At 37.6% G+C, this 19042-nt stretch overlaps 1 protein-coding gene across 2 annotated transcripts; it reads right to left on the reverse strand.

Moving 5' to 3' along the window:
* Nucleotides 1-2183: 2183 nt before the first annotated feature.
* On the reverse strand, nucleotides 2184-18763 carry ATXN3 (ataxin 3). 2 transcript variants are annotated; one of them, XM_059850183.1, is made up of 11 exons: nucleotides 18704-18763; nucleotides 15849-16013; nucleotides 15286-15330; nucleotides 13924-14009; nucleotides 13427-13493; nucleotides 10941-11028; nucleotides 10561-10693; nucleotides 9308-9483; nucleotides 8776-8899; nucleotides 7937-8025; nucleotides 2184-7392 (listed from the first exon to the last, which is right to left on the reverse strand). In XM_059850183.1, the coding sequence occupies exons 1-11, from the start codon at nucleotides 18725-18727 to the stop codon at nucleotides 7298-7300; spliced, it is 1092 nt and encodes a 363-aa protein (XP_059706166.1). In that variant the 5' UTR covers nucleotides 18728-18763; the 3' UTR covers nucleotides 2184-7297. The 2 variants fall into 2 exon arrangements, with proteins under 2 accessions (XP_059706166.1, XP_059706165.1); XM_059850182.1 differs by lacking the exon at nucleotides 18704-18763 and adding an exon at nucleotides 17960-18338.
* Between the last annotated feature and the right edge of the window lie 279 nt (nucleotides 18764-19042).

Raw genomic sequence — 19042 nt, forward strand, 5'->3', positions numbered from 1 at the left:
GCAGAGGATGCCGGGATGGCGGCGTTGGGCCCCGCGTGATTTTGGGGAACTCGCCCGTCCGGGTGGATCTGGGCCACTAGCAAAGCAGTGTGCTGTGCACGAGATGAGGCACCATTTGTGTTTGAATACGTGTTCTCACAACACACACAAGATCCTGAAGCCCCGCCTGCTTTGGATGTACGTGGAGTGGAATGGGAAGGGAAGACTGAGGGGACCTGATTGATGTCTGTCAGAATCTCAGGGAGAGGTGCCAAGGGGCTGCGTCCGCGCTCTTCCCGCTGGTGCCCAGCAGCCCGACAAGGTTTCTGTATCGGGCAGAAACTGATGCACAGGAAGATCCACCTGAATATCAGGAAAAACTTGTTTGCTGTGCAGTGACTGCTCACTGGAACAGATTGCCCAGAGCGGCTGTGGAGGCTCCCTCACTGGAGATAGTCGGGAATCATCTGAATTCGGTGCCGTGTGCTCTAGGTTGACCCTGCTTGAGCAGGGAGGCTGGACCAGATGAGCCACTGTAGTCCTTTCTAACCTAACCCATTCCGTGATTCTTGCTTGTCTTTCTAGCCAGAACCCCAAAACTGCTGCAATTCAAAGTTCTTTTTGTTTTTTGATCAAGTGAGGTATTTAAACTTGGGACTACAAGGAGTACTACACTGTTACAGGAAAAGCAGGTTTTTTTTATCAGTCAGAATGATAGTTATAAAAAATGCTGATATAAATACAGGGAAATGCATTTATACATTTACATATATATTTATACATATACATAATGCTGGACATAAAATACAGGGCAGCTGGTTCATAGCCTGTTTCAAATTGATAGCTACATAAAAAGATGTGTAATTAAAGCACCACATCAATGGCAAAATGAAGCTGAGAAGAGCATTTCACAGGTGAAATCTTTTTTAGAAGTCTGAGAATGCAGCTGGCACAAAACACCGGCTCTAGAGTTACAAGCTGGCAAACATTACCAGACAGACATGGAACAACCTGCTTGTTGCTCCCCAAACAGGATTTTGCAGAGCTTGGTGAAGGGTTCATGGCTGGCCAGCAATACTCTATCACCTTTTACTGGCCTCTGTCACTCACAGGCAATGCTAAGGCTGGGCATGGTAAGTGCTCCAGGAGTTTGGAAGTTAAAAGTTCTTTAATAAGATTGTTTTCCCTCTTCATGGAACAATTTTTCTATCAGGTTTATGACTGATTCCACCAGTATATTAATTTAATGGCATACTTGTCACCCTTATGATTATCCACAATAAAACCAATCATACACCACTTCAAATCCGTTTCTGGCTTAAAAAAAAAATAGGCATCAGAATTGTAGGAAGTACTAGTGCTGTGATATAGCATGGAATGTAGACATGTACCTTTATCAGTTTTATTAATTTGCACTTTTGGGTTTAATGGAGATGAAAAGTTTACAATACTCAAAAGACCCCTTAGCATTGCTTTAACAAAACCCATATGGGTCCTCATGATAGTTAAGATGTGTCATTTAGTGTGTGGCTAAATAGTTTTTATGGGAAATTCTCTTAGAATTTTTTCAACTAAGATCACGGATGTCCTGCAAACATTTAAAATATTTAGGGATGATAAAAATGTCTTTTATGGTGGCAAGTTTTATAATGCCAAGGAAGGCATGTAGACAATAAAGTAGCAGAGAAGACTTTTTGTATCACTCTTTTTAATTACTACTCTTGCAAAACTAGAAACTATTTAGCATTGGAAGTAATTTTTTTAGCTGACTGACTTCATCCACTGTTAGTAAGGGCACACAGAAATCATCTAGTATACTCTGTTTTGACTAAGCTACAAGAGCAATGCATTGTGTCACAAAAAGAATCAGGATTCTGGCAGCAAAGCAGGAAACTGTAGCTTTAAAAATTAGAAAGCATACAATTTTTAAAGATGTAACATAACTACAATTGGCACCAACTTCTTTCCTTAACACAACTTTTGGAGTATCAACAGATACAAAGTGTCTTTACACAACTTTTGGAGTATCAACAGATACAAAGACTCAAAGATGATGAAACGTCAGCAACAGAAAACTATCCCACTGCTCTAAATACCTCTGGTGCAAAGCCCACTGACACCAGGGATGAGATTTCAATGTTTGATGATTCCGTGCCCAATCCACATGTAAGGGAAAGCACATATGCAAATACTTGAGAGAAACATTAGAAGCTATAATCATATTTATTTAAAAAAGTGATATCAAATACAACCATATATATTCATGCCTATTTGGAGAGCATTTTCAAAATATCGAACAGTGCTGCCATTTTCCAGTCAAAACAATGACAAAGCATTTCAGCTTTCCCTTTTTAAACCTTTTCAGTATTCTAAGCTTTATATACACAAAATAGGCAAAAATTATACAGGAATCCAGAGCCAGAGATGTGATATGAAAACAGTCTTGACAAAAAAATCTTACTGAAAATGATTTCTAAAATACACAACTATTAGGGAAGAGATGAAAAATTATTCCCTTACAAAATCATAACTCTACAGCGATTTGTACACAGGGGGTTTCATGTAGCAAAAAGTAAAATTTTATCAAAGCTTACATGCTTTAAAGACAAGATCAAGGTTTTTATCTTCTTTTTTTTTTCATTTTGCTTTTGCACAGTAGCATTTGAGTATTACATCCCTTTTTTCCCTCCTGAATTCACACAGTGTCTGTACTGAGGATGGGGGGAGATTAAAAGAAAAGTGTAGTTTTAAATATTTTTCTTAATAAAGAAAATAATATATAAGTATTTTGATTTGGTGAAAGCAGTTGAAAAGTCACATGTACAACTGTCTGAAGAACTGTAACTGGGGAAGAAGGTGGCTATGGCAGGTTAAATACTCCAGCATTCCCTCCATCTCTGAAATGCAAATAAGGCAAAATGTGTGTATGAAGATTAAAAAAATTTATTGCAGAAGAGCTCATGCTTTTAAGATGAAAAAGACAAGACAAAGCTACCAATTCTAAACTGAAGAAGTATTTGGACCCAGCCAGTTTGAATGTATTAAGTCTTGTTCTCACTTGACCAAGTGATTGTGTATATGGAATAGGTATGTAGTTATTATTACATGCTGGACACATTTTTTTTTTTTTTTGTAATGATCTGTAACTAATTATCAAGATTTTCCAGGACTTAAGTTTGTTCTATGCAAGACAGTAATGGCTTACCAAGCAAACAACATAATTTTCTATCTAAGCCCTTAAAAAAGGTTTTACATCAGTTATTCTCTTCCTTAGATTCTTATTTCAATTCCTTTAAAAGTGAAGTGCTGGTAACATGAATTGCAAAACAATACTTCTTTGTAAGTCTGAGTTCTAATTCTCTAATCCTATTCCCCTATACAGTATTTTTCTGTACAAAGGCCACAATTTTTACCACAACTTTTATGTTTTCATTATTATTTGAACCAATAATTAATACTAGAAAATGTCATATTTTAGAACTGTAACATGTTAGTTTTTAAGCCAGTCAGTTTTGTAGTAAGAGAAACCAGTTTGCAAATGATAATATTTGTCTAATAGACACCTGCAGAAGCCATTTTAACCCCCCCAACCATTCTGTAAATTTGTAATAGAAGCAATAGTCCAACATTAAAACACATCACAGATTTAAATTTGTATTGGTTATTTTCAAGTAGTCTGCAAAGTAATAAAGTATGAAAAGTCAGAAGAGTACTTTAGCTGAAAACTACACTATAATTTGCTTCAGTTCTTTGAAGGGCACAGGAAGCCTAAATCTTAAAGTAAGCCAGTATCATATCATATTAGTTTCGGGTCTCCAAAAATGTAAGCATTTAAACAGCTCATATTTGTACTTGCTGTGCCTAACAAGCATGACTGCATTACAACGCTTGTTCCTCCTGCCTTCACTGTAAGACCATGAAATCAGTTTGCAGAATTACACTCAAGAGAAGTAATTATGGAAGATATTTATTGTATTACCCCAGCCCCTTTTATTTTCACTGGCACAAAACCATAATTTATGTCACATGGACCAGTCACTGGAAAACAGTAAAATCTGTTGAATGAATGAAGCCTGAAATTCCACCAAATATAATTCTATAATTAAAAAAAAAAAAACAAACAAAAACAAACCCAAGAAAAACGAATGTCTGCTCCCTTACAATGGACTTTGGCCTAAAGCTGTAACATGGGAAAAAACCCAACCCTTCAGCTTGACAGGGTAGATAACACTGGATGTACGCTCTAAATTAGTAAATCAGAAGCATAGTTAAGTCACACTGATAACTGTTTATCACTGAAAGAATGAACACCAAAAAATGACAACAGTGTTTTATTGACAGCTTCTTGGCAGGTCTAGACATTTTGAACTTGAGACCTGGGTTATAAAATATGTACTGTCAGCAATTAGTATGAGTTTTTTCCTTGGGTACATGTCAAACAGAGGCCCTGTCACTCCCTACAAGTCCTGAAAGGAGGTTGTAGCATGGTGGGGGTCAGCCTTATCTCCCAGGTAGTAAGTGACAAGATGAGAGGAAATGGCCTCAGTTTGTACCAGGGGAGGTTCAGTTTGGGTATCAGGAAGTATTTCTTCCCTGAAAAGGTTGTCCACCATTGGAACAGGCTGCCCAGGCAAGTGGTTGAGTTCCCTCCCTGAAGCTATTTAAAAGAGGTGCAGCTGTGGTGCTTAGGAACATTCAAGTAGTGGTAGACTGGTTGGTTTAGGTCTTTTTCAGCGACAGAATTACATGAATTAACAGATGTAGCTTAAATTGCCCTCTCATAACTGCTTGTCTAGATAGATATGCCTACATCATTCAACTTGACATTTCTCTAAAAATCAAACTGGTATTTGCTGACTGACAGCATTTCTCCATAGAAAGGAAAATAGTTGTTCCTGCAATCACTGACTCAGCTGCGCCTTTCAGGCACTGACATTTTATATTTCTTCCATATTAAAATACTGGGGTGATTAAGTGACTTATGATGTGACATGAAAGTTCAAAGGCAAACCTCCATGCTTTAGTGATTATAAAATCATGTAGTTGGCCTGGGTTATAGTCAGTGAGATTTAAGGGGCTGAGATTTTTGGGCTTTTTAATATAGGGCTGCTAGAGCTAGAAATAATATTTTTATTATGTTCTTATAAGAGAGGATAAAAGGTCTGAGTTCCAAGTACTGGCATGAGCTTGCCAGTCTACATCTATTTATAAAAATGAGTCTTATTTCAGAATTAGTTTATGGCACAACCAAGAAAGGAAAATTAAGCTGTGGTTGATTGACAGATGACGAAAAAAAATCAGTGCTTTAGACACCTTTCTTGCTTTCAGTTTCATAGAAATTTCAAACTGAAAGCGGAAAAATCACACCCTGAAAAATACAGCATTTCAAAATGGCATATGCATACATGGACTTTTAAAGTAATTGTTTAGCTATATTAATTTGAGACATTAATTATAATGTGGATGACAGGATTATTTTAAAAAAACAAAAACCAGTTTTTAAAAGGTAGTGCTATCTCATGTCAAAATCCAAATTGTGTAACACATAGCAGTGGTTCTGGTGACATTGGTGAAAATCCAGCACATAGATAAGAACAACAGAATTTAGCCCAATTATGTATACTATAATAATATCCCAAGCTATCAGGAAACCATTGCTGTAAACAAATCTTTACTGAGAGGTAAGAGCCCTTTCATGTACAGTACTACTTGATACTGAATGTGTATATCCATCTAGCTACCATTCATTTCCTACTAATTTTAATTAAATGTTACTATTGTGCAAAGATGTAACCTTAGAATATTTTGATAAAGAAATTTGGGGTTATCTTTGAAAGATTCTTAGAATGCCTGTGCTAACTGTTAATGCTTTAACTGGACTACAGCTTATATACTCTATCTACAACATATTTCCATATAATTTATATGTAAACAGAATTTGTATTTCAAGCACCATTTAGGAAAATGAAACCTCTCTCTTTTGTTGCACTGAAGTTCAAGGTCAGGTTTGGTCACCCTGTTACACATTCATCCTGGATATCAAAGCAAATGTCTTACAACCAGTAGCATAAGCCATCTCACATACTTTGCTTCCCAATTTTTCTCAGGATCAGAAACAACGTAATAAAAAATTGTAAGGTGCGCGAATAAAGGCCATTCCTGAAAAAACTGCAACATTCTGACAGACACTCATAGAAAGCATTTCAGAAAGAACATCCACACAGGCATAAATATTCATTCTTAAAAGAGCTACTTGAACAGGGGTCATTTCAGATTGCAGGAGTGCATCTTATGTGTGTGGCACTGACTTTATGGCACCTAAATCCCCTCCTACTTTCTCCTAGACTCAGTTACAGCTCTTTCATACTGAAAGGCCAGAATAAAGGGTTGAGCTTGAAGAGGAAAATTCTCTGAAAGAGGTAGAAAAGAAAACCTGCTAAACCCAATTGAGTATATGCTGCTTTTGAAGTAAAAAGAAAGTGGCTTTAACGAGAAAGAACATAAGAAAACAATAATTAAAACCAAACAAGAACAACAAAACCCCAAGCCAAGTAAGGCAAGTTATCTGCTAAAGACAGTATGTTAAACACAGATCTAAAATTTTACAATTGGAATTGAAGTTAAAACCAAAAATTGTTACAAAGTCAGAAATCACTGAAAGACTCAGGAGTAACATTATAGTCAACAATACAATTTTGTCTTGAATTGAACAGTATGAAATTTATGGGTTCTTGTTTCTCCTGCAGAATGGATCATTTCAAAAGTGGACAGCAGGATCAAAAAATTGACGTTAAGTTGTTCATAATAAACAATCACAAGATAAATTATTTAAGATAATTGGAATTTAATTACTCTCTCCATTTTAGAGTGATCTATTAAAAATAATTTAGGAGCATAACTTACTACTTGTATCTGTTTTTCCATTAGTACTGAAGGAAAATAATTTGATGCTGTTTTCAGCACCATTTGTATCTTCTATAGAATTCTTCAAAACAATTTAAACTTGCTTTGTTAATGCAAGCTTTAAAAGCTTTACTTTTTTAAGTTACAGCTGCTACCTTTGTCTTACTTTGCGTGAATGGTTCCAGTAATTTTAACACCAGTACTCTTGCGAGCAGATGTTTTGTAGGAGTGCTACAGTTCTCTAAATTAGTGCAATCTTTTTTGTATTTGCAGATCCTCTCTAAACTGACCTCCAGCAGCCCCCCTTTCATTCCTGCTTCCAGAACTCTGAAATGAACCCTGCTTGTGCAACATCCACACAGTAGAATTTTAATGGAGACTTAGCGTTTTGACAATAAGAGGGGAAAAAATGATGTTATTTCTTCTCTTCTGAATTCAAGTGGTTTCTGACAGACTCCAGAGACATATTCATGGCTGCTTGAAGCATGTCTTCTTCACTCATATCACCTCCTAAAGACAATACATGCATACAAGTTGTAATAAATTAACAGTTCTTAATTATAGTTAAATGCTTTTGTTGTTCCTTTCGTCCACACCCACCTTTTCCTACCCCACTGACAAAACTGGTTTTGTTTTCAAAGTCACTGAACATTTTGCAAATAGTTTTTCACCAACAACAGTCAGTTTGTAACAATATACACCAGTTTTGGATCACCAATACCTGACACTGGTAAGGTCTACACATGGTCTTCTGAAAACCGGTTCCAGTAATTTTGTCAGATACTATTCCAAGCTGTCATACAACTTTAAAAGTAATTTAGAAAACCAACAGTTGGGGTAATAGCAATGCTCTTCACTTTGAAATAGGATAATGATATTCAAAGGGAAACAGGCTTTTCAGGATCCTTTCCTTCACTGCCAATACAGTAATGGCTGTAATACACAATCGGAATGGCTGCTGAAGTACAAAGTAGGCAGAGAAGGAAAATTAACAAACAACACAAAGATGGAAAAGACACATTTTAGTGTTGAATGTAAGTTTAAAAAACAATACCTGAGCCAGGTTCTAGGGTGCTTGAACTAAGAGTTGCTTTGTCCAGTAGGTTTGGAGTCTGATCTTGCTGCTGTAGCTGTTGTTGCTGTCTGAAAGTGTCATAAATTTGTAAGGGAATAAGATTAACATCAGTATGAGACATGAATCAAGTTCATTTCATTGTAAGGAAGGCCAGAAGTCAGAGGTAGAAGCTGTTTGGTACAATAACACCCCTGTGCCCAAAATCTCTTTCATCATTTCACCCTGCTAACCTTCAGATACCTATCTTCCCAGTTTCAAGCCACAAGACTATTTTCCAAGGATCTGGCAGCTCTGCATTCTTATCCTACCATGTGAAGTCTAACTCCTCCCATCCACAGCATTTATCCCTGGTCTTTAATTCCTCTATTACTGTAAGACAGAGATAAGGAAAAGCTACAATAGCTCAGCTATCTATTAAGAAGGTACACCAGAACAGGAACATAAAATATGTACAATGCTTTTATGTGATGCACATGAGAAGCATCATCAGCCAAAGCAAAGTCTTAGAGAAATAATACTTTTTGTTGGGAAGGTAGTTGCAGAAATGTACAGGATTTCATTTAAAATACTTCTATAATGTATGTTTTCTTTCTTCACAAGACTTGTAGTAGTAGTAAGACTACTACATTATTAACAAACTGCCTCTTACTAGAGGTTTCTCTGTAGGAACTACCAGAGAATAGTAAAATTCAGGTACTGTTAGGAAATCATATAAGACAGAAAAGTTGAGCTGGACCTCAGTAAGAAACCCATCCACATCCCAAAAGCATTGCAAAATACAGGTACTTCCACATGCAGTTTTCTAGCAGCTACTTTACTTTTCAAAATATGCTTGTCTTCTCCTTCGCAGTTCTTCTGAGGAAAGGGAGTCTGTCTGACTGCTGTGAGACGACTGAGGCACATTCTGTGGTAATGAGCCTGAGAGCTCACTTCGACGGCTACCTAAAAGCAGAAGATGCCATATCCTACTAATTACAGTAAAATGAAGTTAGTAAATAAAATATAACTGTAAAAATGTCCTCAAACTTGAGAAGAAGAAAGACTTTTTGGAGAACTAAGCACCTAGAAGAACTTCACTTGATAATTTCTCTTCTCCTCACCTTAGGACTGCTTCCCTTTCCTCCTTCTACCCTTTGCCACTTTGTTCTTCCCTCCTAATAATCAACAACAACATGCAAGTTACAACTTTTCAAAAAGCAGGAAGGAGATAGTAATGTGCAATCCTGGATTGTCCTTCCATGCCTCAAACCAGTCTTTCCAGAGATGTTGACACATGCTGGAAAAATTGCCTGAAAAACTGATTCCAGGAGCTGCTTAAAGCACTGTAAGAAATTTAGATGAGCACTGCACCTTGCATGCTGAGCTGAATGGCTCTGCGAAGATCAGCTTCTTCATCCTCCATATCAATTTCCTGCCTACTTAGAGCCAGAGCTCTCTGAAAATTCTCTTCATCTTCGTCTAACATGCCTGTTCCATCAAAAGGATGGTTAACTTCTATTGCTTGGTCCACATCACTTCTGGGTAGCCTGTGAAATTCATACATTCATAGCAAAATTCAGACAGAAATTATATTAGATTTTATCATGAGGTTTAAATTAGTACATTCTGCCAATTTAACTCAAGGTTTAATTTCGGGAAAAACATTTTTCTTGTGAAAGTCTGTTACATAAACAATTATTTTCCTGAAAAATAAAAAAGCACAAAAGGGCTGCAAGCAACTGCAGAGCAACCTTAACATATATTTGCCACACACTGACCTCTACTGCAATGCACATGTTGACCAGAAGCTGTTAGACAGTAAATCGTCAAAAATGATAAGCCCACAAAAAGTCATGATACATGTTATTCCAACCTACTGCTATTTAAATAGTTACACCAGCAGAAAAGAGTGCATACAGTCTCCTTCTCAGGAGGCCTTGAAGGCCACACTAAAGCAACAGAACCCATGTAAACTGTACACACTTTCCATGTTACTGCTAGTTATTCTATCAATTTACAACAGCAGTTTAACTTTACAAAGGGGAAAAAAGTAATGAATTTCTCTGAGAAGCCTAAAGCTTTTTATCAGTATGCAATATGTTCACTATGAAAATTCAGTGAAATCATTGCAGAAGTGCACAGAGTACTAACTTTATGCACTTTCAAGGATGTTTTATATTAGCAGAATGCATCAAAAATGAGGAGCACCACATCGTTACAGCAAAACTATTCCAAAAGATAATGCTGTATGATTTATATGATATGGAATTCAAAGATCGGTATCTCCTTCTTTTCTACTTACGACAGAATGCACAAACCAATCTTAATTATAAAAGAATTACTATTAACCATAGTTTATAAGATTTGCCTAAACCATTTTCCTCCCTAAGTCAAAAATCTGCACTATAATATGCTTATGCACATGGAAAGACTCAATCCTTATCAAGCCAGCTTTTGCCCACTTAAGAATACACCTTTTTTAAGTTATTCATTTAATACACCATCAGCTTGCTTTTCCTGTGTGCAACAGCAGTAGACATTGAACTAAAGGCACTTCTTATTACTTCCAAATTACAAACCAATCATACTGAACATTATTAAAATAAAATCTTTATTTACCTTACCTCTGTTCTCTTGACTGTGCTGCCTCTTCTCCAATCAGTTTTGGTCGCTGCATCTGCTGTACCCGAATCATCTGCAGGAGCTGATCAGCCTCACAGTCTGGCAGGTCACCTTTTACTACAAATATGGAATAACCTGAGAAAAAGAAATTGTAAGTCTACAGCATTAAAATGCAGATACAAGCACTCTAAAATGCACACTATATGGAATACAATCACGTGCAATTTAAGAAGTAAGACTACCTTTTATTATAAGAACTTGGGTTATTTCGCTATTTCAATCATAAAACTAAGCATAGTTAACTGAATACATAAGTTTTAAAAAATAATGATTATTACCTACTTTTAATTAATGAGATTTAACATCTGCAAGTTACTATTACCTTCCTGTTGTAATTGAGCCAAGAAAAGTGCAAGATATGTATCTGATATTAGTTCTGGACCCATCAAGAGAGAGTTCAAGTTAAACCACTGTAATTAAGAAAAAACAACAAAAAAAAAAGGTTGAGAGAACAAATTAGCATAAAGTTTACTTGGTAATCTATTCCTGTACATTATGGTAATTTTTTATTATGGAATATCCAAATAAATCTAGTAAAATAAATTATCAAATTAAAGTGGTCTGAAGCGTAATACCTATACTGCCAAACATTATCCTTCAAATACTCTAACAGGACATCTGAAGTGTGGAAATTACTGCATGCTGTCTCCCATTATTGAATACTGGTACCAGGGAAACTCATTAAACCAGATAATCTTGAACCATTTTATTTTGATTTATTTCAGACATCATGCTAAAATTCTGCTTAATCCTAGTTTTAAACCTGAGACTAATGCAGTAAGAAACTCTTCATCAGTTAATGCTATGTGTTAAGAAATTAATAGATATAGAAAACAGACATTCAATTATTTTCATTAAATACTTTCATGGAACATTCCACCTTTAATAGCTGGTGATGCTGAAAACTAGTGTTTACCTTTCTCTCAGATAATTTTTATTGAATTAAAAATTTTTACTTGAATTAAAAAAAAATTACTCAAATTTAGTATGCTGAGAGAACAGCACTATATTACAACAGGGGACACTTCACATAAACATACACAACTCATTTCTATTTACCCAAAGACCATAACTAGTAATTTATAATGCTTCTAAACAGAAACAGCATTATATTTACATAAAACTTCTAGAGAGAAAATATATTCAATGTGAAACAAAATATTCTACCTTTAAACCCTCATATATAATTACAATGCAGCTAAAGAACTTTTTTTTTTAGACCTGCTCATTCAATATCATACAGTTTTAACCAGAAAGCACCATTTGACTTAGTTGAAGGAGAATTTTATCTCTATTATCACAGAAATGCACTGATCTACCCAAACTTCCATGCATCCACATACTTGCAGCCAGGCTCATCCAATAATATAAGTGACTATCTACCACCCTGTCATGCAATCACTTCATTTGCCAAAAACACTCCTTGCTACTAGGAAAGGGTAAGAAGACCAACAGTGTAGAAGAGCAGGGGAATAAAAAGTTGTGTAAAAAATTTGAGGGACAGACTATAGCAACTTTTAGAAGACATTATGGAGGAGAAAATTTTGTTAAACTAATTTTGCTTTAACTGTAACAGAGAAGAAGCAACCTATACTGCCAAATCTTCTCATTACCCTCTAGATAACAGACACCTAGAACTGTCTTCATGTGGTTACAAGCCACAGGGAAAAGAGGAAAAAAGCATCCCCTCTCCAGCTTAGGATGGCTTGGATTAGAATGCCCTCTCATAAAATTCCACCCAACATGGTTGCATTGTATAATAAGCATAATTTTAAGACAACATCCAGCCTTTTTGATATCAAATAAACAAAAAATGCCTGTAAATATTAGCCATACTTTTAAACTAAAGCCAAACAGTAGAGTTTAGTTTTCTCACTCACAAGTAATTTTTCTTTATTTTTTAAAACTGGGTGACAACATAAGTAGCCAGAACTCGCAAAAAGGAACCAAATGGGCAAACAGACTCTTGTCCCACTATTACAGACTCTATAAGCTGTTTTCCATTAATGTTTTCTATGAAAAAGGCCCTGAAAAAACCAAACACCAAATCAGCTCATGTTGTCTAAATGCTCATAAACTTTTATACAACATGAGCTGTAAGTATGCAAGTATGATCCAGAAAAATGATTGGCTGCTGAAATAAAACACCAAATTGTGTTGTAAGGGACATGGATATGAACTGAGTTGGTACCATATACTAATATGGCCATTCCTTACCTTTAATAACTATTTCCTGCTTAGAATACAATTGTTTTAAAGTTTTCTGTAATAGTATAAAGTTGAGATTCTACTTCCCTGAACCTCATTCTAACTGATAAACTTCGGAGTATCCACTATTATCCATCAAAATTTGAACTTTTCCTTATATCTACTGCCCATTTAAGTAAAATTATTTTACAATGCCAACATCTTACTGCATTAAAATAATCTTGAATTCTGTAGGGATCCTAATCTTTGTTCAGGATTCCCTACTCTCCCTGACCCCCAAGTACAACTTTTCTTCAGTATTTCATGCAGACAAAAGAAAAAGAAAATAGCTTAAGAAGTCACATAAGACTCTACCAGAGCTGTTACTCCCTAAAGGACATTCACTAGGGAATTGATCCTACAGTCTTTTCCCAGGCTAACATTTACAATGACCTGCCTGGCTTCTTTGTGATAAAACAAACATTTACCTTTTTTTTAAATATGGGATACTATTAAACCAAACTGCAGCAAAAGCTTTCAAAAGGGAAGCACAATCTACTTGCAACCACTTTTCCACACCCATTTCTGAAGTTAATTTTAAAATAAAAAAGACAGTGTCACCTGTTTTCCTAACTTTCGAACTGTAAACCAGTGTTCCTTATAATTACAAATAAATGATTTTTCATTTCTGTAAAAAGAAAAACAAAAGATATAAATAAAATTAAATACTCTAAAATCAGAGTACATAATAATGTTTAAGATCTTTGCTATCACTCATTCAAACTTAGATATAATAAAGTTTCAGTAATACAACCATTGATGTTACATTACAGAATACTCATACTGCTTTTATAACATTCAGGAAGTTGTCAACATCACTGAAATCTCCATATATCTGTGATGCCACAGATAGTAAAATATCATGAAGGCACAGAGGACAGATGTTGTCATGCACCCCCAAAAAGAAAAAAAAAAAAAAAAAGAAAATCAAAGCCAGGGGCCAATACAAACATCAAAATGCAACAGAGCATAAAATAGCAATTTAAAAGAAAGATTTAAAACATATATTAAGAGTATTTTTACAGTAAAATAAAAGCAAAATGCTAAAAGAGTCTTACATAGGATCGATCCCAAGTCTCTGGTACTCTGGGCTGTTAAAGAGGATTAGTTCTAAGCCCCACACTTTCAAGGCATTGCTTATAACCTGTCAAAAAAGAACACTTTTCATGAGTCAGACTAGTTCAAATCTAAATTCAAGCAATGCAACCAACTTAGCTATGCTAAACAATTATATTGTTTTCATAAAACTTAATTGCAAAACATTGCCAGGAAACCTAGGAATAACATTACTCAAAATGCAGCTGTCATGAATCCACAGGCAAGCATAACACTCATATCTTATCTAAGGAGAAGAAACAAAACTAGGATTTAATTCAACTGTGTGAATGAGCATACTCGTCCAAGCAAAGCTGTCATTTCACCTTCCACAGACACTTGGGTAGTTGTCATCTCTCTACTTGCAATGCACTGCTCTGCCCTTAATTCCCCCTCCGCCCCAATACAATCTCAACCTTTCTTTACAGTAACTGTTGGAAATTTTGTACCACTGGATTATCACAGGATCAGTTGGTTTATTGATCTGAGCACCAACTCTTTTACAATAACTCTTTAAAGCTACGTGAAATAAGGCTGTAAGAACTTTTAAGTTAACAATTCAAATGTCTTTCAGCAAGCCAACTGTGCCTCAAATGACAAAGCAATGACAGGACAAAAAAGTAGAACAAGGAACCATTTTTTTCAGCTACTGAAGCAGGAAAGCCAAACTGTTAATGGTTTCTTGTTAAAAAGAAATACAGCCCATTTGGCCATAAGGATGTGAAGCTCTTGAGGGAATCTGGAGCACTAACAAGTACCATTGAAAGCTTGGGAGACAGCCAAAGATGCCTAGAGCTTTAATTTAGACAAATCCCCCAGTTTGGTGCTCAAAACTTCTTTTGCTGTTGGTCTGGTTTAAGTATTTATTATTAATTACTTTTCCACTATGTCCTTAAAAAAACCAAAAACACCCAAGAAAAATCTGCAGATCACTGTGATAACCCTGTAACCATTGCCAAGGGCTTTCCAATCTATAATTTGAGAAAGCAATCTAATTCTGCTTTTTCACCTGGGAGTCAAGGTCTACACCTGAAATGCCCACAAGAAACAGCTTAGAACTCAAGCTTATTGCCAGCAGGTGTCATTTCACAGTTCCTGAATCCATGTTTCTCCTATGTATTTGAAGGCCCATGAACTAAAGAACTCCAAGTCACTGTTGTTAAAGGACTTAAAGGAAAACACTCTGAACATTTGGAACTCCAGCACTTAATCCCACTAAGCCCATAAAGTGGTAACTAGATGGAAAAGCTCAATGCCATTTAAATTACATAAAAGAACATATATTGCATAAAGACAAAATGGTGTCAGAAGAGAGCTGTGCTTACTTGAATTGAGAAGAATCCACTATCATCCATATTTACAGAAGGCTGCTGCTCAATGTGAAGTTGGAAGGGAGAAAGAAGAAAAATGGTATAAGCATAAAAGGTCAAAAATAATGGAGTGGTGAAAATAAATGTAACTGCAGATTTTTAAAGCAATGACTTATGTCCTTGTCTGTAAGGCTGATTACAATGCCCCAAACAGGCATTTTAATTTAAAAGTCAAACCTTTAGAGATGTTCAGTGCTTCAGACAGACATGGGAATTTCTGTTCCTATCTGACACTGGCATACAAAAACAAAAGGCAAATTACTGATCTTCCTCATCATGCCTGATCTTCCTACTTGTAAGATGAAGATAATGTAGCTTTTTGTAGAATTATTGTAAAGCTGTACTAGTAGCATTTGAAGAAGACACATCTAGGATGCATGAATGAAAAGGCCTATAAATTTAAAAAGCTTTAGCACTAAAAAATTAACCTTGTCTAGCTATGCAAGAATAGCAGGTCTGTGCCAGACAATATTGCATTTCAGGCAATATCAAGCAACCTCAAATGAACATAATTTTACCTGTAAAAATGTTCTGTATTCTTCACTAGATACTCCGCCCTCTGCCATTCTCATCCTTTCTTCCTCATCCAATTGCTGTGCAATAGAGGATAACTCAACAGGACTAAAGTATTCACCTTGCAGCAAATTATTCAGACAATGCTGAGCACACAAGGAGCCTTCTTGCTAATAATGGAAAAGAAAAAAAGCAACAATGGAAAAAGAAAAAAAAATCACCCCAGGTTAATGCAAACTCTGTAAAATGACTCAACTGTTTAATTGTGGCAAACTTCCTGCCCTCCCCACTCATGCAGAACACCATAGATTCTTTTAGTATTTTACACTGCAAGCTATAAAATACAATTCTCCCATCAACTTGATGGGAGAAAACCCAACATGCATTCTACCTTATTTCCTTAAGGGAATAAATTTCATGTAAAAATTGTTTCTGAAAATGCCATTAATATTGCTAATGACCCAACAAATCACACAGAGACTCTACAACCATCAGAACAATGGATTGTATCCTCTTCCAAAACATCAATACCTAAAAATCAAACAGTTTAGATCTCTACTTCCTAGAACAAGCATTTTCTATAACAGACACTCTCGTTATTTTTTAACTACTCTTCTCTTCCAGGTGTGGCTATTGACATTCTGCTCTCCATGTTATTGCTGAGAAAGTGATTAGGAGCTGGATGAACAATAAAGCTCCTTTTCCACATGAAATTTACATATAGGAAGTAGATAAATTGAGGTCATACCACTAGTCTGAAAATCTTGAAAAGAATGATGGGGGAGCAAAATATTAAATTCAGCATATTAAACAATGATTTTTTTTTAATTGATAGACCAACTGTCATTGATCAAATAAAAAACATTTCAGATACTTTGTTACATATCCAGCACATTACAGGTAATAGAACTATAGTGTAAATTTTTTAAAACGTTGGCACAAATTTTAAAAGCAATAATTAACAATGTCAGCCATGATTTTGTAGTACAAATTTTAAAAATCTCTGATCTGAATGAATGCCTGACAGGCTCCATCCTTTTCACATATGAGAGAAAATACTGCCTTGTTAAAAAGAAACCACAATGTAAACCAATCAAAGCAGCTTCCCACGAAAAGCAACCTTTTTCTACAAATAATAGTAACTCCATGTGCAAGACAAGTAACATCAGTATTAAAAACCTGCTTTTCTCTTTTGTTTTAATCAGTCTCCATTTTATTTACATTAAGAACTCTCCTACACATGCTCTTCGTTAAAAACAAAACCCCTCAAGAACAAAACAGAACACCCGTCCCTCAAGCCACACCCACAGAAACAAAGAATACAAGATTATGCCTTTGAGGAATACTGTTTAAAATTCCATAAAAGCATCATACAAATCACATGTAGAACTCTCCCATGATCTCCCTTACAGCTGAAACCTCGAAAGTTCCCTTTACTCCAGAATCTTCCTATGGCTTCATCACTCAGTTGAGCAATGAGTTACTAAAGCTACGCTGGCTGTACAGCCAGGCTCCAGTGGAATCCGGAAGCCTCCTCCAGCTCATGCCCTTCCTGCAGCAAGAAACTCAAGACCAAACATCAGCTTCTGTCCTTCTGGGACCACATGCCTACTGCTGGTCATATGACAAAGCTGTAACAGAAGAACCTGCTCAACAATTACAGGCTTCCCCACCAGAATAATGAAACTGATTTAGAAGCAGAGAGATAGTAAAATACCACTGAAAATTAGTTGTATTACATGCTTACATACTAATTTCACTAAAAGAAAACTTTTTAGTAACAAAAAGTTAATTCATACTGTGATAAGTTAGGCCATGTAAAAAAGAGCACATTTTGTTAAACTATTTTCAAAGCCAGACTGAAAGTCACTGAAGCAGACTCCCCTTCTGAACAGCAGCTACTTAGCGCCACAACACTCGCCAGATTTTGAAACCTAAACCTACTCCCCACTTTTTATGGATTTCAGAACAGCAATTTTTAAAAGGAGGCTATTTTACTTGACTTCTTAAGGAAACCAATCCTACATAACAAAACAAAGCAACAGAACTAGTAGTAAGATTAACACAATAAAGTTGAAGAGATACTGGCAAAGTGCAAGAAAAAAAATCCACTTACAATTTGAACAGCATTAAAACAGAAATAGGTCATATTTGCGAAGTTGGATAAATCACAGCATTTCACAGCAGCGTTTGTCCTCCAAAACAGGAAATACTATTCACTATATGAACTGCGATTTCTCTAGCGGCTCTCCCACTCCCTGCTCATTACACAGGCACAGCCAAGCCAGGCTGGGTGACGAGATGCCTGTGAGAGCACAGGGGCAGCCCTGCCTGCCGCTGTTTATTCTCGTACTCATTTCTCTGCTATGCGAGCTCTCTCTCAAGAAACGCAAGTAGCTGCAGCCGACACCTCCCCACACCTGGGGGCTGTTTCTGCAGCCCCCAGAACACAGTCCCCGTGCTAAAGCGGACGCCTGGCTCAGCCCTGGCTCTTCTATCCCTGCAGGGCTGGCAGCGTCCAGCTGGGACGGGCCATAGGCACAGGCACCGTGGCGCGAGGGCCCCGGCTCTCCCCCGAGGCAGAGGACAAGCCGCTGCGAAGGTCAGAGATGCCAGGGAGGGACAGCGCGGCCCGGCCCGACACAGGCCGAGCGCACCCCGGAGGCTCCGGCGGCTGCCCCGCGCTCAGCGCGGGGACGGGAGGCCCAGGCACCGCCCCAGCAGCTCCTCAAAGAGAGCTCGCGCGCCTCCCCCGTCTCGGCGGCCCGGACGGCCACAACCCACGGCGCTACAGCCAAGGCGGGCGGGCAGCGGGACCCGCCCGGTCCTCCCGCACTGTCTCACTCGCTCCCTCACTCACCCGCTCGTGGAAGATCGACTCCATGTTTACTGTAGCGGCCGCAGCCCCCGCCCCACGTGACCCGCCCGGCCAATCGCACTGCCCGCCGCCTCCCGGCCGCGCAGGGCAGGCCCCGCTGGCTGCGCTCGGCTCGGACGCCGCGCTGGCGCCCCCTGCCGGGGAGGAGGCCGGCGGGCTGAGCCGCCGCTGCCCGCGAGCGCCCCCGCGCGGTAGCCGTGCCCGCAGGGAGCGACACGCGCAGCCGGCTCGCCCTGCACCAGCCCCCTGCCGCTCCTCCTGGCACCGGCCCCCTGCCGCTCCTCCCCGCACCGCTCCTCCTAGCACCGGCCCCGGACCGCT

Source organism: Haemorhous mexicanus, chromosome 6 (genome assembly GCF_027477595.1).
Source record: "Haemorhous mexicanus isolate bHaeMex1 chromosome 6, bHaeMex1.pri, whole genome shotgun sequence".
Classification (NCBI taxonomy): Eukaryota; Metazoa; Chordata; class Aves; order Passeriformes; family Fringillidae; genus Haemorhous; species Haemorhous mexicanus.

Excerpts from the sequence above, each read along its gene's own strand:
- ATXN3 (XM_059850182.1), bottom strand. The coding sequence starts at position 17,992 with ATGACCTATTTCTGTTTTAATGCTGTTCAAATT. Across the intron at positions 11,029-13,426 it reads TTCGAAAGTTAGGAAAACAG|TGGTTTAACTTGAACTCTCT; the intron begins GTGACACTGTCT and ends TCTTAATTACAG. Across the intron at positions 7,393-7,936 it reads CACCCTAGAACCTGGCTCAG|GAGGTGATATGAGTGAAGAA; the intron begins GTATTGTTTTTT and ends TATTGTCTTTAG.